The sequence below is a fragment of the Zonotrichia leucophrys genome, chromosome 8 (assembly GCF_028769735.1).
Source record: "Zonotrichia leucophrys gambelii isolate GWCS_2022_RI chromosome 8, RI_Zleu_2.0, whole genome shotgun sequence".
NCBI classification, from domain to species: Eukaryota; Metazoa; Chordata; class Aves; order Passeriformes; family Passerellidae; genus Zonotrichia; species Zonotrichia leucophrys.
In genome coordinates, this window is record NC_088178.1 from 16,761,054 (window position 1) to 16,788,195 (window position 27,142).

At 40.4% G+C, this 27,142-nt stretch overlaps 3 protein-coding genes across 3 annotated transcripts; 1 reads left to right on the forward strand and 2 right to left on the reverse strand.

Annotated features, from left to right (window-relative positions):
* Positions 1 to 582: 582 nt before the first annotated feature.
* SPATA1 (spermatogenesis associated 1) lies at positions 583 to 20,467 on the reverse strand. Its single transcript, XM_064719762.1, has 15 exons — positions 20,414 to 20,467; positions 17,850 to 18,017; positions 14,205 to 14,334; positions 13,244 to 13,350; positions 10,151 to 10,268; positions 8,094 to 8,147; positions 7,678 to 8,002; positions 7,359 to 7,565; positions 6,750 to 6,876; positions 6,544 to 6,604; positions 5,862 to 5,979; positions 4,945 to 5,070; positions 2,949 to 3,118; positions 1,916 to 2,014; positions 583 to 1,051 (listed from the first exon to the last, which is right to left on the reverse strand). The coding sequence occupies exons 3-15, from the start codon at positions 14,238 to 14,240 to the stop codon at positions 947 to 949; spliced, it is 1,653 nt and encodes a 550-aa protein (XP_064575832.1). The 5' UTR covers positions 14,241 to 14,334; positions 17,850 to 18,017; positions 20,414 to 20,467; the 3' UTR covers positions 583 to 946.
* Positions 15,604 to 20,292, forward strand: GNG5 (G protein subunit gamma 5). Its single transcript, XM_064719764.1, has 3 exons — positions 15,604 to 15,959; positions 17,039 to 17,194; positions 19,269 to 20,292. The coding sequence occupies exons 1-2, from the start codon at positions 15,879 to 15,881 to the stop codon at positions 17,162 to 17,164; spliced, it is 207 nt and encodes a 68-aa protein (XP_064575834.1). The 5' UTR covers positions 15,604 to 15,878; the 3' UTR covers positions 17,165 to 17,194; positions 19,269 to 20,292.
* RPF1 (ribosome production factor 1 homolog) lies at positions 20,461 to 25,912 on the reverse strand. The gene is made up of 9 exons (XM_064719763.1): positions 25,712 to 25,912; positions 25,573 to 25,629; positions 24,367 to 24,447; positions 23,925 to 24,020; positions 23,077 to 23,230; positions 22,471 to 22,553; positions 21,447 to 21,628; positions 21,234 to 21,360; positions 20,461 to 20,881 (listed from the first exon to the last, which is right to left on the reverse strand). Exons 1-9 carry the CDS (start codon positions 25,865 to 25,867, stop codon positions 20,840 to 20,842), a joined length of 978 nt encoding a protein of 325 aa, XP_064575833.1. The 5' UTR covers positions 25,868 to 25,912; the 3' UTR covers positions 20,461 to 20,839.
* Between the last annotated feature and the right edge of the window lie 1,230 nt (positions 25,913 to 27,142).

Sequence of the window (27,142 nt, forward strand, 5' to 3'; positions counted from 1 at the left end):
TCCCATAACTTATTTCCCATGAGTGTTTCACTTCCAGTTATAAATACAGCCTTGATAGCTTTTTAGCTGAGATTAATTCCTAGCATGTTATTCTTCTGCTCAATATAATAACATCTGGTTTGCAAAGAGGCAAACAGCAGAGTTAGAAAAAAAAGTCCTATGAAGAGGTTTCTGATTCCTCTTTCAGAGAATTGTTAATCTCAGGGAATGCATGATATTGGAATTAAGGAAAGGCAGAACATGCAGGAGTGTAAATTGGACCAGGATCATCATTTTATTGGCCCAAGAGAAAGCTTTCAGGCAAGCTTTCAAACTACAGAACACACTTAATGTCTGTGTGCCTTTCCTAATGAGAGAGGGAACAAAATCAGCTAGGTATGGAATAAGGTGAGATTATTTGAGATTTTGTTTATGCTTCACAGTAATACAGTAATGATACATTGGTAATTTATATAGGCATATTTATAATGGCAAAAAACATACTCCAGTAAATAGCCAAATAAAGGATTACTGTTGCTGTATTTCTACATAAATTATATTTTAATAATTTCTAAAAAATAGAATGTGTGAGCCTGAAAATAAGGACAGAAGGTTACAGATTTTAGGTTTATTTCTTAGTAGCTATTTAGTTAATCAGAGAACATCAGCATACCACTGGTATGTTACACAATTAACTAATTTGCACTTTAAAAATAACAGCTTCGTTTCAGACATGTTTCCAGCTTAAACTGTATGTTTAAGTAGCTGACTGATCTTACAGTAAGTGAGATTTAAAAAGAAGTGAGCTGCATTACCTCAGTAGCATATAATACAAATTCCACAACATTTATATAGTTAATGTCTTTTTACAAAATTACTTTAAGAACATACAAATTAATGCTCTGAAACTCTCTTTCCCATACACTAGAGAGCTGTACATTTCACAGATGTTACTCATGTCATCTTCTCAAATTCCTGATTTTCTGGACTGGAGAATTAAAGCTGAATGAATCTTCTTCTGGGTCAGTTCTGCTCTCAGTGCTTGTAAATGAGATGCTGCTTGCTTTCTCATCTGCAAAAGACCCATCATTTAAGGAATGGCAATTTAAGAAGGCTTTTTTTGGAGGCGACATGCATATAGGTTTATATAACTAAGACTGAATTTTATACAGGATGGCTGAATACAGAATGCATCTTTCATCTCTGAAATTTTATGTGTCCTAGCACCACTTTGTTCTGTAATTTGCCTTGATGTTTTGGAAACAACTGCAAAAATAATTGTTCTTTCCACTCCTCGCTAGACAATGGAGGAGTCATAATAATTCCAACTACCCTGGAGTACCCAGTAAACAGGAGCATGGGCAATCTCTGTGATGTAGAACACTCCTATTTCAAGCTTTCAGAGCTGGAAAGCTGTCCAGTGTGAAGGCCTATACCACCTCTTCCTTCCAAAAAAAGTCATAGGCAACACTGATACAGAATTAAGCAGATGAAGAGGTCTGCAATCTTCTTAGACAGCTTTTTCTCTTTCTTAGGTTTTTTTGGGGACTTTTTTCTTTTTTTTTTCCCTTTATACCATTTTTTTTTTTTAGCCATGGTCTATTTATTACTGCTCAGTGCCTCACCACACCAGGTGTATTTCTTCAATTACCTTTTGAATGAAATGGGAATTTCATGAACAAGATTGTGAACCTTAGCTTACATAGTACATTGAATATCTAAGTTGTTTGGATGCCATACATTCCAAATCATCTGATAAACTGTGTCCTGGAGTAATTTAGCTCAAATGCTAAAGTCACAACACCTGACACCTTAAAGCTAACAGCATAAAACAAGAACTGTTTAGCAAATATTTACATCATCTAATAATTGAGAAGTTCTAATGTTTTTCCATACATTGCCACATTTTGACTGTTCTAATCAAAAGGCACAGTACCTTAATTTCTATGAGGAGTCTCATTTTTGTATCCTCTAGCTTCCTCCTCAGTTGATGGAGTTCGTGCTGCACTGTGGCAATCCGGATGATTGTGTAATTCTGTGTGAAACAACAACAAACCTCGAGGTGCAGCATTAGTGCATCTGTCCCTCACTGGGTGTTCCTTCACCTCTCAGAAACAATCCTCTAACAACCTCTTTCCAAATTCCCTGCCTGCCCAGCTGGCTGGTGCCTGCCTGGCTGCACGTCGCTCACACAGGCTGGGGAGCACCCTTTGCTCAGCCTCACAGCTCTGCAAATCCCAGCTCCCTTCTCAGGGGGCTGCCCACTACAGAAAAGGACCAATAATGTGTCTGAGCATAGCCACAATGCAATGTCAACCCTACTCCTATTTTCATTTTGTAGATATTTCAAGATAGCTCCAATAATACATGTTTGTATATAATATACACTCTTAGATTGTACATGCACACATCTTTCAGATGCAAGAAAGGGACATCTATTTTTCCTAGGCTAGCTTCAGTTTTGTTTTCAACAGCCTTGCTTCCATTAATGCATTTAGAAAATTAGCAGACACAAGTGTTGGAAAGGGTGTTTCCTCCTTTTCTTTTATCTTTTTTCTTTTTAATCCCTCTGAACTTCCTGTGAAACTCACAGTTGCACAATAGTTGAAGTGCAACCACTTCAAAAGCTACAGATATGTTTTGTGTGCTCCAAACATTCACTGCCTCCTTGTATGAAATCTTGGACGATAGAAACAAAGTAGAACTGAAAAATCCATTAACTACACTGAACAGAAGGGGATTTTGTTACAATAAGGTACCAACAGAAAGCAGAAAGAAACAAATGCTCAAACTCAAGCACTTCTGCAGTCTTTTGAAGACAAATGGCCTGAAGGAACTCTGTCCCTCAGATCATTGAGCAAAAGCTAGTTTACAAGTCATTTGTTGATGATAAATCTGTTTCTTTATTTTATACGAAAAAAACCCCTCAGACTGTGAAAAAAGAGATAATAAATAATACAAGCAAATACCTTGGAGGTTGTTGTTTTGTTTGGTCGTTTTTGGCTATTTCTGGCTTCTAGTTGCAAGAGCAATTTCTGGTGGTAAAGCTCTAAATCTTGTTGCAGTTTGTTTAAAGTGTCCTCCAGTGAAACTGTAGCTTTCTTGGTTTCAAAGTACTTCTTCTTCCATTCCTCACGCACTGCACAGGAGAACAATAACAGTGTTTGGTCTTGCTCACCTTACCATAAGGTTTGCTGAAGGCAGTCATGACAGCTCACCCCACAAGCTTCACCTGGCCAATGCACCCACTGAAACATGGCAGGAGGTTTCTTTAAAATAAACATGTAGTGAAAAAAATCTTCATTCAAGTTCGTTCTCTCTAAATGCAACTGAATTTTCACATAAACACCTGCAACAAAAGGCTCTATCTGTCCTCTGAGACAAAACACAGGGTCCAAACCCAAAGTTTATTCAGTCTGGCTGTTCTGCAGCACCTAAGTGCTCCTGTGAAGAGTGGTCTGCCCAGCACAGTCTGAATGCCACAGCTCTACTGTACCAGAAAATGTAGCATTGTAGATTTAAGCAAAATTTATGCTCTTCATGGCCAGAGATTTTGAGCACCTTCATTTTGACATCCCAGATTATAGGAAACAGTTAGTTACCTTTACACTTCACTATGATTCCTCCTATGTTGTCAGTGTGCTATCAAGAGGTGGCACATAAATGCCCCTGTATGTGCTGTGGCAATCTTATGGCCACTGCATATCTGCAGTGTCTTAAATGAATCCCTTCTTTTGAGGCATAGTTTGTGGGAGCAGGACAACTGAAACTCACCCAAAACAGCTCAGCTGTTGGAGGATGACTCTGTGCCAGGTAACTGAGAGTGCCTGTCAGCATGGCACTCTTAGGAGGATATTAAATACAGACTTGGATGGCTGTTACTGTAGAAAATGCTCTTTCCTTAATACCTTGTAAAGAAACATGCTTGCTACATGCTCTTACTTACAAAACTCTTCAGGTCTGATAAAATAAATTCAGAGGTACAGATGCTGCTTAGAAAACCTGCAGAAGCTGTTTGAATCCTTGTGAAATAACCTTTATTTTACCAAACTGGATAACATAATTTAAGGCAATGCAGGTGCCATTTAGGGCTTATCTCTACCTTGAATTGCAGCTCCATGCTATTACAGAGTTACTGCTTCACACACCCAAGTTTGGGGTTTTTAAATACAAATTCCCCAGGCTGCAGGGTGCAGTGCAGCCATGTCCTTAGAGAATAACTGAAAGAATGGGCTTCTCTCCTTCCAATGAGCTACAAGTAATATTTGGGACTAGTATGACTTAGTGACATTTAAACACAAAGAGAAAGCTCTCAAAACATCAAAATTATTAAATCTCATTTCTATATAACTGGGATGGGACTTAGGGAAGATAGTTTTAAGTATAAACTTGAAAATAATTTTATGAAGAAAATTTGTGTGAAATTTCAATGAGATTTGACCTTGTTAAAAACCAACGTTTGTCAAGCTTGTCACAACAGGCTTGGAACTTCCATGTCACAAGCTGAATACCATTGGATAGGAGGAACAAAAATTATTATGCTGCAATTTGCCTGAAGTCCTATCAACACAGTACAAGCCTCTGTAAGCACCTTGTAAGCTAAAGGCAGGATTAGAAAATGCCAGGCTGCCCTGGGCCTCAGAGAGAAGCAGCCTGCAGTAGCTCTCTGAGCACTGCACATACATGAGACATAACTTGAATAGTTTAGGAAAGCCAGAACAACGTTAACTTTATAAGACATGCCACAAAAAACAAACAAACAAAAAACCAAAAAAACTGGAAGGAAACATTACAACCTTGAATTTTTCTAGCATGCTATTACACAAGATGAATCTTCTTGGAGCTATTGGTTAGCAGACTGTTCTCTTTGTAAATAAGCTTACTGACAAGGAGACAAATATTTTCACATTGGTTCCACTGTAATTTCTTAATCAGCCCAAATTCCAAGATAAATTAAAAGTGTACCATGGTATTTCCTCAGCTTATTTTGTTCCAGTAGCCCTTTAGCTTTTTTTCTCAGTTCTTCTCTAGTTTTTTCCATGTGCCTTCTGTCTTCCTTCATTTGTTGCAGTTGTTCTGCCATCCTGTTTTCTAAAGATATTACAATTATATTTAGCAAGCATTTGAATATTCTAAGCACAAAGGATCAGTCAAGACTTTTGTAATGCACTCATCACAAATAATGCCAAAAGCTCTGTCAGAACAAGCAGTGGAAACAATTTCATTTTAATCATGTTTCATTTTAATCTAACTTTTCAGAATGGCTGGTGTTTTAGAAAAAGATGGAAATCCAGCATGCATCCAGGCATGCACACACACATGCAAACAAACATATTTCTGTATGTTTAGACAATGTATCACTAAAACTATGTAAGCAAGAAATATATTCACTCCATACATTGCAAACTCTTCTCAATGAAGCCTAAAAAGCCTCCAAAATACTATTTCCTGCTTAAAATACATTGCAATAGAAACTGTAGAGAAATCTTGCCTGAAACACCAGCTTGCAGGACAATATCTGAGACTTTCACTAGTCTGCAACAATAGGTCTAACACTTAACTTCTCACTATCCTCCCCCTCAGCAACACTACTTGTGGTTTTCTTTGCTACATTCTCACTTGAGCCTGCAGCACTTAATCTGATCTCCCTCCTTTTCTCCTTCCATCCACTTGAGAAGTTGGGTTTTCTAGTGCTGGGAACTTGCAAAGCTCAAGGACAGCCCATGCAATCATAAATACCTGGAATTTTCCATTAATAAATTAAAATTTGTAACAATACTGTGAATTAATGCATGTATAGTGTAGGTATTTATGTCTTCATTGAGTCTTCAGTCTTGATTAAAAGTTCACTTCCTTGTAATTTCTTGGAATCATGTACTCACTTGCTGCCTGAATTACAGGAACTTGAGCTGGATTTACAGTAAATGCCAAAAAAGGTGAACTAGGAGCTGAAATACACTCTTTTGGACAAGTAAGATGATTTTGCTTGTTTTCATCTGCCTATAGAGTCAAAAGACACAACTATAAGTACATCACCATAATCCTGAATAGTTACATTAGACACATGCCCTGAAAGTGGCCTGAGTGAAGGAGAGGGCTGAATTAGACTTCAGGCAGGATTTTTTATATTCTGTTACCAGTACCCATGTCCACTAAATTGCAAACAAAATGAGAGCACTAAACACTTCCATGACAGAGAACACACAGACAAAACTACAGATTATTGCTACTGCTTTTTGTCCATGCCCATAACCCACAAGTTACTGACAGTCCCATGCAACACCAGGAGCTAAGGGCCTTAAAATGGCCACCTGGTTTGTTAATTATGAAATCAAAACCTGCCAATTTCTAAACTAAAATTTGTAATTGTAGATTTTAATTGTTTAGTTGATATTCATTAGAAAATCTAAGCTAAGTAGCACAGCATGAATAAACTTTTCTCAATTATTCTCAAATCCTTCATATTTATAATGAGTCACCAGTCTTACAAAATTAGACTGTTTCTAGGTGGAGGACTATATTTATTGCTCAAGATTACTAGGAATGTTACCTTGAAAAACATACCTGATTATCCAGTTTTTCACCAAGACCAGCTGTAGTCTTCTTAATTCTGTTTTGCTGCAAGCTAAGATAAAATCAAAAAAACAAGTGAAAGTTCACCAAAATGGTTTTTTCCCTCCTTTTCTTTCATTTATTTGAAGTCTATAAAGTAAGTTTGTATTGGTGAATTAATATTATCCATTATTTTAGGAGATGTATTATTTGCTAACCTTTGTTTTTTGTGGACATAATCTGTAGTTTGGTCTTCCCTTATTTTAAGAATTTCAGCATCCTGTATTCTGTCTCTTCTTAATTTGGTATCTTTTTGGTGCTCATTATTTTCCATGTTTGCCAGTTCTGTGACAGGATAGTGATGACAAAAATACATAGATTACACTTGCAAAAATCAGGCTGGTTTGACTGTCAATGACTGGGCTTTCTAACCTGTACTGGAAATTCAGTGAATCAACAGCAAGTGGTGTTATCTCTAGGATTTGGAAATGCTCCATAAACAACAGAAGAAAGAAATCAAGGGGGGAAGAAAAGGTATTTCTGTTATTAGAATTTATATCTGATTAATTCTGGTGATCACACAAATGTATCAGCTACAGTAAAGTGTTTCTCTATATCAGCACACAGTGCTAATGAAGGATCACATCTCTCTGAAACATATCATCATTATTTTTAAAAAATGGAATATTGCTCTCATAGTGCTATTCCAACTTACACTTTAATTACAGATTTCTTAAAACTTAGCTTTACTTTGCTTTAGCAAAAAAGACAATAACAAAGATGTGTACCCTTTTGATATTTAATGTGATTTTGGAATCTTTGGTTACCCTGGCCTTGTTCATCACTGTGGTTTACACGAGTAAGAGCAGTTCCTTTGGCTTTGTCATTCCACTTAGGAGCATTGCAGTCTTCTTCATCTTGGCTGAGATGATTCTGCTCAGAGGTCTGTAATACCAGGTCCCACTTTCCAGACTGCTGGTCTGCAGGATTGGAATGACTTGGTGTGAAGAGAGATCCATCAAAACTACTTTGATCTGTATAATAATTGATAATATGACAGAGATATTATTTTACTGTAAATGTTAACCATAATATTTACTTTTCTTCTCATTCATCACCCTCCTTCACCACACTGGTTAAGCTTACCTTTTTCTTCAAACTGTTTTTCTGGAATCCTGTTGTTATTGTCTTGCTTGTTGTTTGTGTGTGAAACTGGAACAGGCTCTTTCTCACCCCATTCCACAGGACTGGGCACTTCCACATTTTCTACCTGATGCCTGCTTTGTCTTCTTTCTAAAAATGGTTTGCCTTTTTCAGGTTTCTGTTGGGAAAGGCTGGATAATCTTGATCCATGACCAAACCTATTAGCTTCTTCACTAATGTGATGTTTCTGTCGAGGTGATGATAGCAATGGATAAACATTTTCAAAATATTCCACTCCAGGTAATAAATATAATTCAGGATAAAGTGCCTGAAATTGCAGATTATATCCATCAGACACAAAGAAAATGTGCAATGTAAAGTTTCTGAAAATGGTACCTTACAAACCATTCAGTACTTACATAAGGAGGAGCAAATGACTTCAGTTCTAGTTCTGTTTCCTGCTTTGCTTTCACCTCAGGAGATAAAGTATGGAAACATATCAAATAAAATACTTTTTTCATCAATAGTGTTGCATGTGACACATGCATCTATCGTCATTTTTACACATTGCATTCTTTTATAACCATCACTATAATCTGTAATGGCCTTATGGGGTAAAAGTATCTCAGACTACATTTGTATTTTCTGACAGAGTTCTGCAACTTTGTCTATTTTTCAAAATCTTAATCAGACCCACAAAATTACATGCACGTACTGAATGATTTTTTTATCCTTTTCACTTTCTCTTATGGTTCAAAGGACCTGATCCAACAGTCCCAAGAAAAGAAAACTTGCAACTTTCTTTATCAAAAGTTGCTTCAAGCTGAATCTGGACAGAAATGCTGAGTCTCACATAATTTTCTCTATTTCCCTAATACAGTAATGCAAAACATGGAATGTATATGGAAAAAAAGTCAAATATTATCCTATGTCTTCTTGTATTTATCATTTTCCTTCATATTCTTTTTGTAACATACACTTTCACATTTAAACAGTTGTCCTGAAAACAAAGTCTAAAATAGTCAATATGTATTTGAAAGATGTGCTCCAATGTAAGGAAAAGAAATCTGAGCTTACATTCAAATAATTATATTGAATTAAACACAAAGGTTGCATATAAAAAAGGAAGAGCAAATGAACATGATTTTAGTTTATGTTTATCTTTTCATTTAAGAGACCCCTGCTTGCAAGTAGGGCACAGCTCTTAGTTCTGCTTACATTGTAAAAGTTGTGAAACAGAAGACCAAGGGGAGAGAACACTCAACAAATATTTGATCATGGAGATGTAATTCAATGAGGTTACCATGACCCTAAACAACAAATAAAGCAGTTGGTATATTGCTTTACTCTTTGCTCTAAAGTTAAACATCAAGCAACAGTAAATACCTCAAACAAAAACTGTATCTTTCATTTGTCTCTATAAATCCTCATGTAGGTTACCAGTACCTTTAATTCTCTATTAACATAAAATATTTTATTCATTTGCTGACATTATAAAGGCAGGAAAATTTCTCCATTTATCTCTGAACTATGTGGGGATGAAAATGAATCATCTTACTTATTGTCATCCAGTTAAAAAGACCTCAATTCACTGAAACATATGAATACTTTCCAATTTAGATTGTATCACACTCTTTTAAGTTTCTTTTCATGTATTTTCACCTAGTTTTTGCATATCACTTAGTATTTATTCTAGTCTCTGTGAGAGTGATTTTAGTGATAATTCAACTAGAAATGAAATAAAGAATGGCACCGAATTTCCTGCTCGTAGTTAATTTCCAAATTCATGAGAAAGAGGTGAAATGAGACATGGAAAAAGTATTCTATAGTTACATAAATGACTTACATCTTTGTGTGTTACATGAACAAACTTTCACTTGGACTAATTTTGAAGGTTTTTTAATCTTTAGCTATATTTTGTAAGATATATATGTAGAATTGATGGAGGAACAGTTATGATTCACACATGTAGGGGTTTCATTACTGACATCTCAGGCTGTATTATTGGACTAAACAGTGGAACTTCCAGAGAAGCTTTTATTCAGAGAATGATATCTTAAATGCTTTTGGCAGGTCACAGCAGGAGCCATTAGAGGGACTCTGACGGAGCTTCCATTGCACTTTGTCAACTGAATAATCCCCAACCTTGTACAGGTAGTAATGGCCTTATGGGTTTGGGGTTTTTTTAATGCAACCAGATTTGTCATATTTAATCCATGGATTTACCAAAACCATTATATTTTCACTGGATGTTGCTTTAAAGGGTACTTGTAATACAACTGTCCAGCTTTGCCCTTGCACTTGGGGAAGCAGATATGCTCTGGCAAGAGCTTAGGCTGCAGCATGTTTAAAAGAAATGCTAACAATGCCCTTAAAATTATCTCTACTTTATGTGATATTATTTCATCTGCAGGAATGAAATCTTAGCTTTACATCATATAACAGAAAAGCATTAAAGAAAAAAAAATTAACTTACCACTGCTAGTTTTTTCCCAATGCATTTTAAAAATCTGAATTTATCTGCGACTGTCACTCCACCCAGGTACTCTCCAAGCCTCTCCCGCAGCACTCTTAGTGTGATGTGAGGAGACACCCTAGAATGTTGTCATTCATTAATACATCTGTAAGACCAAATAATGATGGCTAGTTAGTAGGAGGGGGAAGATGAAGGTCTGTGCATGCTGGCTTGCACAGCCAGAAGGACCCAAACTGGGAGCTGTGTCCTAGAACTGAAGCCAGTTACAGACAGGCCAGAGGGTTTTGGGGTGGCACTCAGAACACTGCACCCTAAGGGCTGTCCCAACATTAACCAGCAAGACTCACCTTGTACACACAAAGGGAACACATGGAAGCAGACAAAATATGAAATTTACTTCTTCAGAATGCTGTTGCTCATCTGCAGATGAATAACAACACCACTGGAAGCTACAGTCATGCACTTCCATATAAGTGACACAGTTTCATGGGGCTGGACCAGGACTGTTGAACATTCCCTTCAAGCACCCAGGACCAGAGGAGCCTTCAGCACTGTCTACTTCAAGCAACAGGCACATTCCTTTGCTTTTGTCTTTTCCAGCACAAATTCACAGTTGGGTGTGTGCATGTGTGCATGCAAATGTATTTTAAATAAAAACCAAACACTGCAGTGTGAACATTTCCACCATGATTTGAGGATGAGAATGTTGACACAAATATGAATTACATAATTTAATGTACTACTTGAAAGTATGCAAATATTTAGGTAATGAGCTCAGTAGAAAGATCACTACAGAATAAAAAGCATCTCTGCACAATAAATCCAAATGTGCCAGAGGCATACCAAAGCACTGCAGCACAGCACAAGCAATTCTAATTGTTCTAAGCTGCCATATAAGAAACCAGGGAACAAATGCAGGCCTGAGACTGTTAATCACCCACTCTGAATAAGTGGCAGGATGATTTTGGCCCAGGCAGCTCTGACTCCTCAAGCAATGCACAGACACAGCTTGGGGGACAGCACATGCCATTTTCAGCAAACAGTCAGACAAGGACCTGCCAGGTCTTCAACATTACTCTGTCAAGGTTTGTTTGCATTGCAAGCAGCCCTTTAGGCCTTCAGCTCACAGCTCAAGCATGTAGTAAAAACACTGCCATTTTCATCTCATGAACACAATGCCTGCCTTGTATTATTTCAAATACCCTGGACTTAGAGGACCCTCCTCAAGATCACAAAACTTCTGCAGAGTGGACACATCTACAATTTATAATGGGGGAAAAGTATCTAGGTATCCAGATCCTGAGATATAGGGCAGAAATTTATCTCAAAATTGTTTGCCAGTGCAGCTGCTAGGAAAATGCAATAATATTAGTCTGTCACTTGCTGCCACTGGCTGGCAGAAAACAGTCACATACAAGTCACTTATTTCAGGGTGTCCCTTTAAAAGCAATGCAAACTAGATCTCATTGCAGGCATCTCATCTAGAAAAAATAAAAGTTTGGCTTCTGTGGTGAGGAATGAGGAATGGAAAAAAAAGCTCACAGAGGCTAAGAAATCAAGTTCATGGGAACAAGAACTCAGGGCCATAGAAAATTACACCCTTAACATCTTCCTCTAATTTCACAGCTAATGGAAGTGGCCTGTACTTTGACCTAGGAATCCTTTGGAAAGCTGACTCAGACAGCACTGGGATTGTCAAGCTGACTGAACAACAGAGCTATCAACAGGTCCAAGCCACAGGAGTACCAGCCATTCCCTCTCCTGGATTATAATAAAAGAAGTTTTTAAAAATATTTTTTGTTTTTAAAGATAGTGATTCCCTGGCCAGGTATGAGTTATGTTAATGCTAATGTCCTTTATCATTGCATAGTATCCCTAGAAGAATTAATTAGCAATTATCTAAGGGTCATTAGCAAGCAACACTATCCAGGTAGATACAAACCCACTGAAATCAGTGAGAATCCTAATTTAATTTCATGCCTCAGTGAAATAAATTTTCACTAGAAAATATAGGGCAGTGGCAGATGTCTATGACATGAAATGAAGTTACCACTTCACACCTGTATTCTGCACCTCTGCTGCAGACTAGAACAGCAAACAAAATGAGTTTATGCTCTTATTTTCTCTGGTTTTGAGCAGCCTTTCAACAGAAGCAGCTGTGAGAATGAATACATTCTGCCCTACATGCTCCTACCTGATTGCTGTTAGTCTTTTCAGCTACACTGTATATTGTCTCAAGTGGACAATACAAGACTCAATTTAAACTAATTAAAACCTCTATTCCCTGCACTTTTAGCTGAATTGACAGGTTTTGCACAGATGTAGACAAGATGTATGTAAAAGCTCAGTTTCAGTACACATCTTTACACTATTTTATTTTTCTACAACTTCTCACCACACTAGATACTGAATTTTGTGAGCAAAGTGTTTTAGGAGTATTAAAAAAAAAATTCAAAGTTTTGACAGATGAAAAATACAACTCCTTGTGCCAGGTTTGAGCCTAGGACTGGGAACCAGGGTATTCTTTCACTAAGTCCTTTAAACAGCTACCTGAGAGCACACACAGTGCACAGCGTTGTGCACAGCTTTCACTTTCTTCTTTCAAGAAGAAAGAGGAAATGCTGCTGGTTCGTGGGCTGTAAGGCTTTCCCTTGAGAAACAAGGCTTCAGCTCTTTCTCTGGACTGAGAGAGCTCAGATCACCCTACCCCTGTTCCTGGGAACTGACAGGCTATCCAATCTTCATCAAGCCATTCTCTTGAGGCTGGCCCATTGCCCAGAAGTATTCCAGCTTTTGATAATCAGACTCAAGGAGACAGAAAGAATGTAAGATATGATTTTACAATATAAATCTTTCTACAGAAATACTAGCACTGCTCTGGAAGTACTTTTCAATGTCTACACCATGCCTGACACAGTACAAATGAACACAATGCTGGTTACGGTCACCACTTACACTCCAGACATTTCATTAGACAACAAGTTTCTGCTGCAGACGTAATTGTGCTCTCTAGAGCAACAGTTGGACTAAAAGTTGGACTGAAGGACAGTGTGAAGGACCTACCATGCACATGAAACCCAAAACCACACTCACCTTATAAATCCAGCTGAGACAAATTTGCTAGTAAGAGCTACAGGAACTGTATTCAGCTTGAAGTTCCACACTTCTGCTGGGACACAAAAAACATGAAGTTCCAGCAGCTAGAAAAAAGAACAGATGTAAATGTATTATCATCCTCTTCCTATACACTTTGGTTTATTTTAGGTGGACTTCCAATTTGTGTAGCAGGATTGGTTCCTTTGGTACTAGCACAGGGACTAGAACAGTGAGGCCCTGTCTCACAGTGATGACTAGATTGTGACAACAGTGACAGCAGAGCAATCTGTGACTGAGTGCCAGCTGAAATAAGTCACATTAGAACAAGCTCCCCAATGGAAGTGAGATAATGGAGAGCCTGTGCTACTGCTGTGCATCACTGTGACAGCAATGGAGAGATCTTACCAAAACCAGCTGATACTCTGGAGAGTGTCATGACTACAAGAATCCCTCAGCTGAAATCCTACCTTTGTTCATCTCATAAAAAATGCAAAGCCCTGAAAGCTTGATTCAAATATCACCACAACTTTACTGTAATCAAGGAAAAAAAATCAGAATATTTCTGATTGTTTTAAATAATATTAGCTACCTTGGAAACACAAAAATATTCCTGCTAATGTCTGCAAAAAGAATAACTAAGCTGGCTCTGAGCAAGGTTCACTTGGGCTGTGTTGAGACCTGTGGCAGTTGTTGCACTGCTAATTTCCAGCTCTTGATATTTTTAGTAAAACTCAGATAGTATTGACAAGGGTGATACACTTCCCTTTAACTAAAAACCATGCAAATAATCTATATTAAATACTTCTGCAAGTGTTGAGTTACTTAATATGAACAAGAAAATAATTCTTTCTACATATGCTATTTTAAAAGCAGGTATTCTAGAACCTTATTTTAACGTATTCTTATTTTTTGTTTGTGATATCTAAAAAATCTGTGTGGAAAACACAAAATCTCTCACCTGTGAAGTTCGAGGTCTCATTTGATTCAATGACATGTTGGTCCCTCTGTGTGACCACAGCAAATGCCAGGAAGGCTTTCTAATTTTCTTTTTGATTGAAGCATTCTTTAAGAATGAGTTTCATGATAATCTGTTGTGACAGAAGTTACTCCATAAATATCCTTTTTTCATTTACTGATCTTCATTCCACTAATGAAAACGGAAGTTGTGCCTGTGGGAGGCAGAAAGCTTCCAGCTAACTGCAAACACAACCAACCACACCTTCTACACAAGTGAGTGTCACCTAAGTAACTGGGGAAATTGCTAAATCATAGCCCTGAGCCTCTGAGATCTGCCCTAGAGCATTTCCTCTTAACATTTCCTCCCCTTTCATAAAAATATGAATTTGGTAGTATACAATTTTCTATACAATTCCACTGTTTTTCTAAAGACAGAGACCTAAATCCCCATAAAGCAAGATTCTTGCAGGACCTGGATCTGATAAAGTGATGGTTATTGTGAACTGCAGCAAACACATTGTGCCAGCCAAATTCAGTGTTCTGAAGAAACGTGACTGTGCCGGGCAACCACGGCAGAAAAATACTTCCATAAATTATAACCATGGTTCTGTCCTAACATTGTTGTAGAATCAGGGAATAGTTTGGGTTTGAAGGGCCCTTGGAAGGCCAGCGAGTCCAAGCCCTGCAGCGAGCAGGGACATCTCCCACTGGGCCAGGTTGCCCAGACCCCCACGTCCAATCTTGAATGCTTCCAGGGGTGGGGCATCTCCCACCTTTCTGGTTATTCTGTTCCAGGCTTTTACCACCTTTAATGTAAAAAACTTCTTCCTTTCACTTCTCATCAACCCTTTCTTAGTTTAAACTCATTCACGTGTTCCTATTGCAACAGGCCCTGCTAAAAAGCTTGTTTCCATCTTTCTCTTTTTGTCAGGAGTTTCCTTGGTGTTCTCTTTGAAGGCTCTTCCAAGCCCCTCTGAGGTTACAAACCTCCTCTGCATTTTCACCTACTGAACTCAGGCGCTGTTCTGCTCTCAACAGGAGATCGCTCTACCCCAGCTACTTCTAATTCACCTGCTTTTGAGCACGAGCGATCAGACCTTTCAAGTCTCACTCTGGTGCTGTGGAATTAAGATTTCCTCATGACAATGGGAAATACCTGCTTAACAGGGTCAGTGTCTTTACTTGCAAACTCCCTCAAATGGCCCGGGTGTGACACCCATCAGTGCCCCGGTCACTGCCCACCACAGGCAGGCACAGCACGGGCTGCTGCCATTGCTCCCGCCGACAGGGAAGATGCTGTACCTGACGTCACCCCATGCCCCGCTTCACTGCCGCTCCCGGGCACTTCCTGCAATGAACAGGACCAGAAAACTGATCCTCCAGGCTACCGTCAACACTCAAACTGCCAGCACGAATTAAGTTAGGAACTTCATTCATTGCACCTCAAAATGGCCCCCAGATTGGAACCCAGTGGGTACTACCACCAGGACTCGCCTCCTCGGTGCGAGAGCAGCGTCCCCGGCAGTCCCCATGATGAGTGTGTGAGGGCGGGCCCGTCCCGGCACACGGCCCGGCCCCGGTGCGCAGGCGCCGCGCTCCGGGCACTTGTGGCCGTGCCGGGAAGTTGTGTTGGGAGTGCTGCGAGTGCCGAGCCGAGCCCGCCGCCGACCCCGCCATGTCGGGCTCCTCCAACGTGGCGGCCATGAAGAAGGTGGTGCAGCAGCTGCGCCTGGAGGCCAGCGTGACCCGCGTGAAGGTGAGCGCGGAGCCGCGACGGGACGGGACAGGGCGGACGCGCCGCCATTTCACCGCCCCGGAGCCGCGCCCGCCGGGCCGGGGCCGGGCCGGGACCGCCGGCTCCCACCTGCCCCGCCCCGCGGACCCGGCTGGGCGGCGGCCACCGCGCTTCTCCTGGGGCTCCGTCGGGGTTTACCGGCCGAGGCGAGCCCGGATCGGCAGCGCAGCCGCGTCCACTCCTCCGCCACCCCTGCCCGGGGCTCGGCCGCTCGCTTCCCGCCGCCCCTCGGGGCCGCTCCCCGGCCGAAGCACTCCCCGGGGCGATGGACGCGGCCCGGCCGTGCCCTCGGAGCGAGGAGCGCCCTTCCCTCGGGCTCTGCGGGGAGCCCGCCCGGGCGGGGCGCACAACGGGCTGGGCTGGCCCGGCACGGCAAGATGGAGATGTCGCTGCCAGGCACACCGAGTGCATTGAACTCGTGCCGCGCCGGGGCGAGACCGCGCCTGGCACGGCAGAGAAACCGGGCAAACTGCAGATACCTACCGCGTGTCAGCGGAAGATGCAACTTTTTGAAACTTCGATCGCTCTATTGTATGAGTTCAGAGTTACAGCAAAGAAAAGCAAGAGAAAGATTTTTTTCACTGATCACTTATTAGCAAGGCACAGCATGCCAGAAACCCCCTTATAAGGGTGCTCAGAACCTCATTATCTCATCATAAGGATGGCTTTCCAGGGCAGCCTGAAATGCAAGTTTAGTGGAGTAGAACATGTTAAACCATAAGCAGTATTTTTTAATTGCTTATGCCAGAACAAGGATCTTCATATATTTAATGAAGTAATCTCCAAGATCTTGCTCATCTGTCACCCTTCATACTTAGAAATTTACTATGGAAATTAAAACTTCCAAATCAGTTCTCATTCTTACATTGTTCATCTTGTCTTTAAGAAACAAAAAAACTACAATGAAATTATTGCACAAAGTCTACATAAACTGTATTGCAGAATAATTTAGTAGTATTCTTTGTACTTTTCAACATAAAAACCACATCCTCAGTACAAAGTGTTCAGTGAATTCTAATGCCAGCTTTTATTATAACTAGGTTTCTCAAGCTGCAGCTGACTTGAAGCAATTCTGCCTGCAGAATGCACAACACGATCCCCTACTGACGGGAGTATCATCAAGTACAAATCCATTCAGACCCCAGAAAGTTTGTTCCTTTTTGTAATTATGTGAACTACTTCAGTATCTTTCAGTGGTAAGTTCTTGAATTACAATTCATAAACTCTTTTGTCATTTAAATGAGACAGGCTCTATGAAAGGCACTCAGAAACATCTGACTTGTGCAGGTGGTGTTGGTCTAGATCCCATTTTTGGTCCCTTGTCCGTTTTTCTGGTCACAGCTCTGTACTGGACACATGCTGGCCATTGGTATTGTGAGCAGCGCTTTGCTGGTGCAGAGCTTCCACCAGTTTGTGTAGCAGAATGGTGGGACCAGCTACTGCTGAGCTGCTCTTTGGACTAACAGTAATTGTGCTGTATCTTCCTCTCTATAAGAGTATTATTTCCCTCTTCTCACTTAGAATTAATGTGGTGAATCCTAATTGTGGCAGATAAAACAGACTTCAGTTCTTAAACTTCTAATGAACAGTTCCAAAAACAGATTAGTGGTGGTGGTCCCCAAGAAGAACACTGACCATTGTGGGGGCAAGATGCCCTCTCTGCCAAAAGAAAAAGTATATACTTTTTAAGAAGTATTTACTTTTAAAAGCCCGCATGCCACTCAAGTAAGCTACTACAGGGGTAGCAGTTTAAATAACTAGAAGCAGTGGAATACTCATGTGGATTTTCATTCCTGAGCTTTCATAGGCTTATTAGCACTGCTGCTATCACCAGGAAGACTACTCACTCACCTGCCGTTTTGGTGACTAGATTTTAGGCTAACGTCTTTAGCAAGGTGGGTTTTAGATGCACAATAGTTTCACCAAAATTCGGAGTCCAAATAACTTGGTTATTTTGACCACAGTAAATGCATGATGATTTTACAATGTTCCCTCTTCCTGTTGCCCCTTGATGTGGATCTGTTGGAGATGAGAGCACAGACGTTATTTCAAAGCACCCAATACACAGTTAACCATAGTTCACAATCCTTACAAATCTCATAGTGAGTCTTAACCTTGAAAAATTCTGGTTGTGTAGCTGACTTCTATCATCCAAAGAACTGTAGTTTGCTAGATTTAATTTGTGCTGTTAGGCAGCTTTATAGAAGGGTGACCACAGTCAGATTGGATTGATAAAATTATTCTCCCCTCAAGCAGACTGTGGAAAAGTTGCAGATGTGTGTACTAGCAGAATAACCACGTTTAAAGGCTAGAATAGTAACAATATAGAAGTTGATCCTCAACTATTTAAGAAGCAAAACCACAGCCCACATTGTTTTGAGCAGTGAATTACAACAGTATAACTGAAATGTGCTTTAGAGTTCTTGTAGCTTTTACAATTATTTCTGTTGTGAATTTTTGCCAATTACTGCTATTTAAAAAAAAACTCTCAGACGCTACCCTAGTGTAGCTTCAGCTGTAAGGACTAATCCAAGGAAGACATCAGATCACCTGTAAGCATTGTAAACTGAAAACTTACACAAAGCCAAATAAACTCTACTTAATCCATGACAGGTACAATTCCCCACCGAGGTTTGCCAAGGTTAGGAAATTCCTGGATGTGGATGTAGGGAAAAAAATGTTTCCTCTGTCTCACACCACACCTGCACACACAGGGCATAGAAGGCCTAATATCTTCTTTCTCTGCTACAGCCTTTGGAATGGAACTAATTTCTGGTTTAGTTACACTACCTCTATCTGAAACTCCTTCACTTTGCAGTATCTGTTGCAGGCACTTCCTGAAAAGAGGTGATTCTTTGTGTTTTCTTGATGAGCCAGTAGTGTTTGTGTTTGCACAGTCAGCACCACCTCACTGAGGAGGAAGTGTAATTTGTTAGTTACACAACAAATTCCCTGCTTTTCAAAGACAAAGTAGAAACCTGGTGTTTTGGTGAGCAGAAAGTGACTGGGAACAGCTGCTTCTTCCACTCAGCAGTTTGGTTTCAAAGAGACACTAAGCTTCAGTTCTTCTGTAAGAGCTTTGATTATCTTATTGTATCTTTGAGCATGACTTCATTTAAAGTTTATTTTTTAAACTAATAAAACAGCTGTGGAAAAAGAGGGTATTTTTTCCTAAACAGTTGTCCATGGCATACTCTGAAATATGTATTCTTTGATTTGCTTCACTCAGCAGTGATACCTTTCTAACTAGATTTTGGTTTTGTTTTTCAGATCTTTTAGCATCTTTTCCTACCTGCTGATGTGTGTATGGGCAGAGTGCCTCAAGGAGCGGCCTGGTTTGAAGTCTGTAAAAAAGCTTAGCTTTAACGTGCCAAATCTAACTCTAAAAGTGCTACTGTCGTCAAACTTCTTACCATCTACCTCTCCAGATGAACTGTATGCTAGTTACGTATTTCTCTTTCATACGGGAATCACTTTTATACGCCAAGCAAAAAATAAAAGTGTCTTGACTTAGTCTGGTCTTGAAATTACTGTAAGAATTGGATAAACTTCTGGGCATGGTGGCATCTCACAGTCAGTGCATCACTGTAGCAGCTGGAGAGCAGAGAGAGGAGTGATAATATCCTCTGCTGCTGCAGGTCTGCCTGGGGTTAACATCCCTTCAGAACAATGAGGCTCCAGCAGTACCATACTTAGAAGCATAACAGAAATAGAACAGAAAAAAATTTGAGCCTGTTTATAATTCAGCTATACAGCTGTGCCATATCATAGACATCACATTAAGACAGAGTAAATTAATGTTAATCTTAATCTTAATGAGTAATTCTACCCTAGGAGATAACTTACTCTATGTGCCTTCTTATTCATTAGGTAAATATGAAAAAGCACTTACAGCTGTATGTGGAAAGTAGCTCAAAGAAAACTTGACCTTTTAGCTGTCAGTGAATGTGCCAACTTGAGGCAAAACAGTAGTTTATGTGCAGATAATACAAACTCAAGTGTTGCTGTGAGGCTGAAGAAGCATTTTTAAAATTTTAAAGGGGAAAACCCTGCTCAGAGACCTCACATAGTCACTGAGCAGCATTTTTAGATGATAGCTTTACAAATGTCTGTCCTGTAAGGGGGTTTTATGAATTCTTTCTCATCCTTTCAACTGCTTTGGGTATACAGACCTCTTGTCATTGTGATACTTACAGAAGAGATGCCTGTAGGAGTTATGTGTATTGTTTTTGTAACTTCAGCAACGTGCCTATTTTATGCAAAATGCTAATGAAATAAAAGACCATGGACTTCATGGATTGCATACTGCCTTCTCCGTGTTCCCTGGATAGGAGAACCTTTTTGGAAAACTCCCCATACTGTCAGGGAACAGCAAACTGTAAGTTAGAAATAAGTTTCAAATATTTATCTCTTACCTGATTAACTGAAGATGTCTGGGTTAACAGAAAAAATAAAACGGAACTGTAAAACTAGAAATATTTTATTTTGAAAATTTCTTTAACCAACATATTTGCTGTCTTTGATGTTGTGAAGCATAATCTGTTTCTACAGCACAGCAGCACTTTTGGCAAATCCTTAGTGATGGCTAAATGACAAGTTGCTCAAATACAGCCATAGTTTTTCCTGCTAAACTGGAAAAAGTCACTGTCCTTGTCACATTGGCTACACATAGGACGAGAGGCACATCCTACTTGATCTGCTGCTGGTGAAAGAATGTTTCCTGTTTGTCTTTCTGCAGACAGATACTGTTCAGTATCATTATCATTAGTTAGTAGTCCAAGATCATCCATAGTTCAAAGCAGCTGCTGTATTCCTGGTCACCAGCAATTGGCAGATTTCACTTACAAATGGAATTTTCTTCTACTTGTGTCCATTTCTCGACGCTGAAATTGAAAAGGAAAGTTGTTTACCAGCAAGTTCATGCAACAGGATGAAACAAACAAGGAGGACCACTCCCCTTTATAGCATGGCAGACAGTGAAATGTAGTTATTGCACAGCAGAGTTGTAAATAAGTAGTTACAGTACATTGACATTCATTGTCCTTGCTATTTTTTTTATTTGAAATAGAGCAGGATGTTTCTGCTTTGCATGACTCTCAAAATACACCTCCAAATACTTAAGTGCTTCCCCACTGAGACCTGCATTTATACCACTTTTCTAGGGTAAGATTTTTGGTTACATTTCATGTCAGATTTAGCCTCCCCAAGCAAGATATTATCATTACTAAGACATACCTTATGAATCCACTCATATTCTCCAAATTTGGAATCAAAGGTTCCTTTTTGAAGTGACCTCAGCTTCAATGTAAAACGTGGCCCAAGTTCTTGAATTCCCACTTTCTTTTCACTCTTGAAGATATATCTTGGGGAAGAAAAGAATTAAAATTAGGAATTAAGTTACAAGAGCATTCTCTCTCACTTGTAAATGAGTATTGAGGAAAATGTCACCTGTGGAATCTGAAAAAGATGTAGTCCCTCTGGTTGTGAAATGTAGCTACTTGTCTTCCAATGAACTGAGGGTCGTGTGGGAAGAGCGCAGCAAACATGCGGCCGATGGAGTGGCCGAGGCGCGTTGTGAAGTTATTCAGGATCACTTCAGGGACGTGTTCCGTGGGCTCCTTCCCCTTCCGCTGCAATCAGAGCGATAACAATGCAAAGAACAGACTGAATGCAAAAGGATTTTAATGTATTACCTAACAAGTGTTTGAAATAGAAGGACAGGGCCAAAACCACACATCATTCATTCAAACACAATCAAAGTTCATAAACATGTAAAGGAGCAGCTGGTAACATAAGGATCTTTGTTTCAATAATATAAATTCAATGAAAAAGCACAAATAATTTTATATTTTCTCCTGCACCATTTTTTACTCTTAGCAGAACCTGTTATAGTGGACAATGCACTGTACCTATCATAGGAGTATTCCCCCTGTAGTCATACCAACTAGGGATCTATGGGACTGAGAGCACATGGGCTTCTTTAATAAAAACTAATTAGAGATTACTTATTTCAAAGAAGAAAACCCATTATACTGCAAATTACTTAGGGCTAAGTAAGCAATACTAAGAGGTGACAGGGCTATCTATAGGAACAAGAAGACCTAGGTTTTATTCAAGACAAACTACATCTAATGAAACCTTTTACACTGCTCATTTCATATACCCTATTGTGTGTATGCTACATATGTGGTATTTCCTACTGATGTAGGTTATCATCTGCTATTTAATGATATGATTTTAAAAATACTTGTCAGATTATAAAACACTTGCAGCAAATAAGCTTGAAAGTGGAAATATGCTGCTTATGAAGTAGAATACACTAGTCCTTAGCCTCCTGTTAGCTTGCTAAAAAAACACATTTACAAGATCAAGATGAATCATATCAAAATGCAGTTTTGACAGTTGAAGCAGACTGGATGTATTTGTAATTAACCAACAGATAACCCATTTTTCAAATATTTTTGAGTCTCACCTTTATTTCTTTACGCAAACGCACACTACTCATTCTAAAATGAGCAGTTGGACCATCAGGAAGGTGACTTAAAACAAGACCATCTGTGCACCAAGTTAAAAAAAAAGGCTGGTAAAATCGAGCATGTAACTTAGAGAGGAACATTCAATGCAAAATGCAGTATTACACTAGAGGTTTAGATCCAAAATCTATTCCCAAGGTTTTGTTGTATGTTCAAACATACATTCCCAAACTAGTTAACCAGCTTTCTGAAGGATGCCCATTACATGCTAACAAGGGTTATCCTCTACTGTTTTCACATTTAATGAATTCGTAATGTTTTATCTAGCCAGAAAAAAAAAATGGATCTTCCTGGTCAGAAAAACTTGTTAATTCATCAAACTGTTATATTTACTGAAATAATAAGTGCTTAACCATGCATTACAAAAAAGTGCCAACACTTTCTTTAATAAGTCCAAGTTCCATTAGCTATCAGACACTCAAGTTGGCACAGTGATTTTTAGCTCTGTAATTTGCACTGTGAAGAGAAAGAAAACAGAATAAAGTAGATCTCTGATGCACACGACAGAATTGTTTCCATTCCCTGATAAATACACAAAAGGATACTCGGTATTTTGCGATCTTCATTAATGACAATTAAATCTGTGAAGTCCCTTGCAATGCACTGTGGAATGATTCTTTTCAAAGCCAGCCCTCTTCGGTAGAAGACGTGTGAGTTGGGTATAACAGTGGCCAGCTGCTCACAGAATCTCACTGTTCTCTGCAAAACAGGGCAGTTAAATTGCAGTGGGCAGAATTCAGCTGTTGGGAGAACAGAGGGTTGGTCATTCCAACTACACTCCCTGAGCATGTATTACTTCCAGTATCTCTATGAAGATTTGAAGATAAGCTATTAAATTACTTCATTCAGTTAGTGCAAAAAAAATTATTTGCAGTAAAGAATGCAGCACACCAGAGATTTTTTAAGGACTCCCTTTCCCCCTTCCTCCATCACGGAAAAGTGGGAAAATGCAAAAAGCATACTCTGCACACTCATTATTTACAAAGCACACTGGTTTATAAAAAATTCACAGCATCTCAAAATGCAATATAACCATTTCTTCATGAAGTCATGTCTGAGTTTTCAGATAAACTGTTTGAGGTGTATTTTTTCTTATTTTTAAAGCAGTTTCTGTTATGGTTTTAAAAAATGTCAGTAATCTCTTTAATCAGGCAATGCTGATCATTTCAATACAAGAACTCATGCACAAAGTTGGGGTTTTTTTTATGGAGGAAACAAACAGTGCTGGAGAAACCAATGGATTACATACACATACAAGGTTACTGTTGGGCACTAAATAAAATGACAGAAAAAATCCATGTGAATGCTATTATCTTCAGTTTTAATGTAACAATCATAGGATGAAAACCCTGGTATCTTATGACCATTTGGTTTCCAAGTAAAAGATACGTACCCCACGAGGTCGGTCTGATGTTGTAATAAGAATTTTGGGAACAGTCTGTCTGTTAAAGTATGGTGCAAATTCATCAGTTGCTTCATCAAAAGCAACCTGAAAGAACAGAAGTTTTGTTAAATCCACCATGTATGAAATACCTGAGGATTTAGATCAATGTGATCAAAATTTTAATTCACAAGATCTATTCTGTAATTAATCACCCAAAGGCACATGGTTTTCACATTTCTAAGAATCTAGTGTGATGAACATGGGCAGCTTTTATCAGTATGACAATTATTTAATACAGATAATGAAAGAATGATATCACTTCTTAGTGATATGTGTAAAAAGTAATTCATCAACAGATTAACAGGAAAGTGGGGATTATTCGGTTTCATCAATCAGTTCATGTTCCTTGTTAGAAAAAAAAAAGGTTAACTTAATTAGGACATGCAGTTACCTCTTCATCATTGGGATCTACAGTGGTTTCATCATACACTCGCTGGTTTTCAATAGTCTTTGGTACAGCTTTTGGAGGTGCCTAAAATACATAAAGTTTATTAACATAACATATTGATGTCACTATTAAATGCATTGCAAATACCACATTCATACTATGACAACAGTTTTTATTTCTACACAGAACTGCAAGTATTATTTATTTGATGTCACTTTTAAAAAAGAAGTTACATAACCTTGATTAAAATATGCACAGCTATTGGGACACCAGAGAGCATCAGATGGAGAGAAGCACCACTGGAACAATGTCACTTTTCAAAACAAAACAAAATAGGGGAACTTTCTTTCCATTTGTATTTCTTCTGTGGAAGAAAAGGATTCTGCTTTCAATTGCAACACATTTTAACCCTGATATCTAGAATTTAATGACTAATAGCTTTTAATGTTTACCCTGTAAACTTACACTACTCTGGTGAGACTATTGTAATACAGGAACTCACATCTGAATATCTTCAATCAGTCCAGTAAGGAAGCAAAACCTTCCCTCACAGCTGGGCTTGGAATCCAGCAGATAACTGGTCTGGGCATGATTTCGTCAGCTCTGATTGTTTTAATCTACACAAAAGTTAAAATTGGAGTACAATTCCTAGTAACAGCAACACAAATACCACAGCAATCACACCAGAGACAACTTTTCAGGAGTGGTGATATGTCATTAAGCTTAAAACTCATCCTGCCTGTTTACAGCATCATTTAACACAGGAGCAACAAGGTTTCTGAAGTCAGCTGTTTGATACCTCTGCTAGACAACAGTGTCTCTGAAGGGTACCACAGCCAGCGAGCACAGAGCACATACAACCACAGAATGGTTTGGCTGGAAGGGACCTTAAGGGCCATCTATCGCAGTGCAGTGAGCAGGGACATCTTGGACCAGACCAGGCTGCTCTGGGCAGCTCCAACCTGGCCTTGAACGTTTCCAGGGATGGGGCATCCACCCTGGCCATCCCGTTGCAGTGTTTTATCACCCTCACTGTATTCACTGCTCAGCTTCCCTGAATTCTGCGGAGAAACCCTTTGGCTCAGGAAGCTGAGGAGCCCCAGCTCCGGGCAGAGCTGCAGGACCCTCACCCCGGCGAGCAGCGCCCCGTTCGCGGCGGGGAAGGAGCGGCCTCGCCGCCACCCCGCCTCCTGCGGCCGGAACACTTACTTTGTCTCCGAGAGCCTCTCGCTCCTTCCTCCGCTTCTTCTTGAGGGCCAACTTCTCCTGCGGGCAGAGGAACAGCGCTCCGTTAGCCAGACCCGCCAGGCCCGGGCCTCCCCCGCCCCGCGGCAACAGCCCGCCCCACCTTCCTCTGCTGCTGCTTCCAGCGAAGGAACATGAAGTGCCGACGCTGCTTGTTCTTGATCTCGGACACGCTGAAGGTGGGCGGGAAGAGCACCCGCTCCGGGGCGGGCGGGCCGGCGCCATCCCCCGGCGCGGGCCCGCTACCCTCACCCGCCATGGCGCTGCTGCCGCTGCGGGGCGGGGCCGGCCCCTCACCCTTGGCCTCTGCCCCGCCGGGCGGCGCCGCGCATGCGCTGCAGGGTTCGCGCGGCGGGCTCAGGGCGGGTTCGCGCAGGGCGGGGCGGAGCGCGGGCATGCCGCGCACACCCTCGCAGAGTGTTCCGAGTTGGAGAGGGCTGAGCGGCGTCATCAGTCCCGCTCTTCGCCCTGCACGGCTCCCAGGAGTCACACCATGTCCCCACACCATGTGCCAAACGCTTCTCGAACCCCTCTGGCTGGTGCGGTGACCACTGCCCTGGGGAGCTGTTCAGTGCCCAAACACCCTCTGGATGGAGAAACTTCTCCTGATATCCAACCTAAACCTGCCCTGGCACATCTCCAGGCCATTCCCTCGGGTCCTGTCCCTGTCACTGAGCAGAGATCAGTGCCTGCCCCTCCTGTTCCCCTCTCGAGGAAGCTGTGACTGCAGTGAGCTCTGCCCTCAGGCCTCTCCAGGCTGAACAGACCCAGTGCCCTCAGCTGCTCCTCACAGCTGCCCCTCAAGGCCCTTCACCACTTTTGTTGCCCTCCTCTGGACACTCTCATAGTTCAATGTCTTTCTAACATCGGGGTGCCCAAAACTGCACACAATACTCGCAGCTGAGTGCAGAGCACAGTCACCTCTCTCGACCCACGACGTGTCAGGGCTCATTGCTCAGCAGACAGTGAACCTGGAGATAATATCAGTGTATTTCATAGGGATAATTGCTGCAGTGTTTTTTATAAACCAAGTTAGCTGTCAAAGTGGGAAGCTCTGAGCAAACGTGACACATTGATGGGTTTACATTACTGCAGGTAACATCATGGCCCAGCAGTGCTTGCACATGTGCACACTTTCAGACCTTTGCTCAAAGTGACTTAAGTTTTGGGGAGCACCTGTTTATTTGGCACCATAGGGGTTTTGATGATAATGTTCCTAAAGTTACTTTTATTCCATTAAAGTCTGTTAAAACTTGATGTTAAAATGAAACAAGAACTCCTACAGCAAATTAGAGATTCAATTTACATAAAGTCATTTCTATTCCTGAGCTGATTTTCATGCTTGGAGATGTGCAAATGCTTCTGCACAGAAAAGACTACACAGTGTTTTATAGAAATTGAGTACTCAGGGATTTGGGGGGACCTGTTCTAAATTGGAGACATTTTTAATTTCAGACTGCAAAATTCTGACCCTCAATGGGACTGCTTAGTTCCATTTGTCCCAAGCATTTTTTCAAAGCTCGATGTCTACTAA

Coding starts and splice junctions, on each gene's coding strand:
- SPATA1 (XM_064719762.1), bottom strand. CDS start 14,240: ATGTCATTGAATCAAATGAGACCTCGAACTTCACAG. Junction 5,980..6,543: donor GTGAAAAACTGGATAATCAG/GTATGTTTTTCA, acceptor TTGACTCTATAG/GCAGATGAAAACAAGCAAAA. Junction 1,052..1,915: donor GACTCCTCATAGAAATTAAG/GTACTGTGCCTT, acceptor GGTCTTTTGCAG/ATGAGAAAGCAAGCAGCATC.
- GNG5 (XM_064719764.1), top strand. CDS start 15,879: ATGTCGGGCTCCTCCAACGTGGCGGCCATGAAGAAGGTGGTGCAGCAG. Junction 15,960..17,038: donor CCAGCGTGACCCGCGTGAAG/GTGAGCGCGGAG, acceptor TATTATAACTAG/GTTTCTCAAGCTGCAGCTGA.
- RPF1 (XM_064719763.1), bottom strand. CDS start 25,867: ATGGCGGGTGAGGGTAGCGGGCCCGCGCCGGGGGATGGCGCCGGCCCG. Junction 24,448..25,572: donor GAGAGGCTCTCGGAGACAAA/GTAAGTGTTCCG, acceptor TATGTATTTTAG/GCACCTCCAAAAGCTGTACC. Junction 21,361..21,446: donor ATCTTTTTCAGATTCCACAG/GTGACATTTTCC, acceptor TTCTTCCCCAAG/ATATATCTTCAAGAGTGAAA.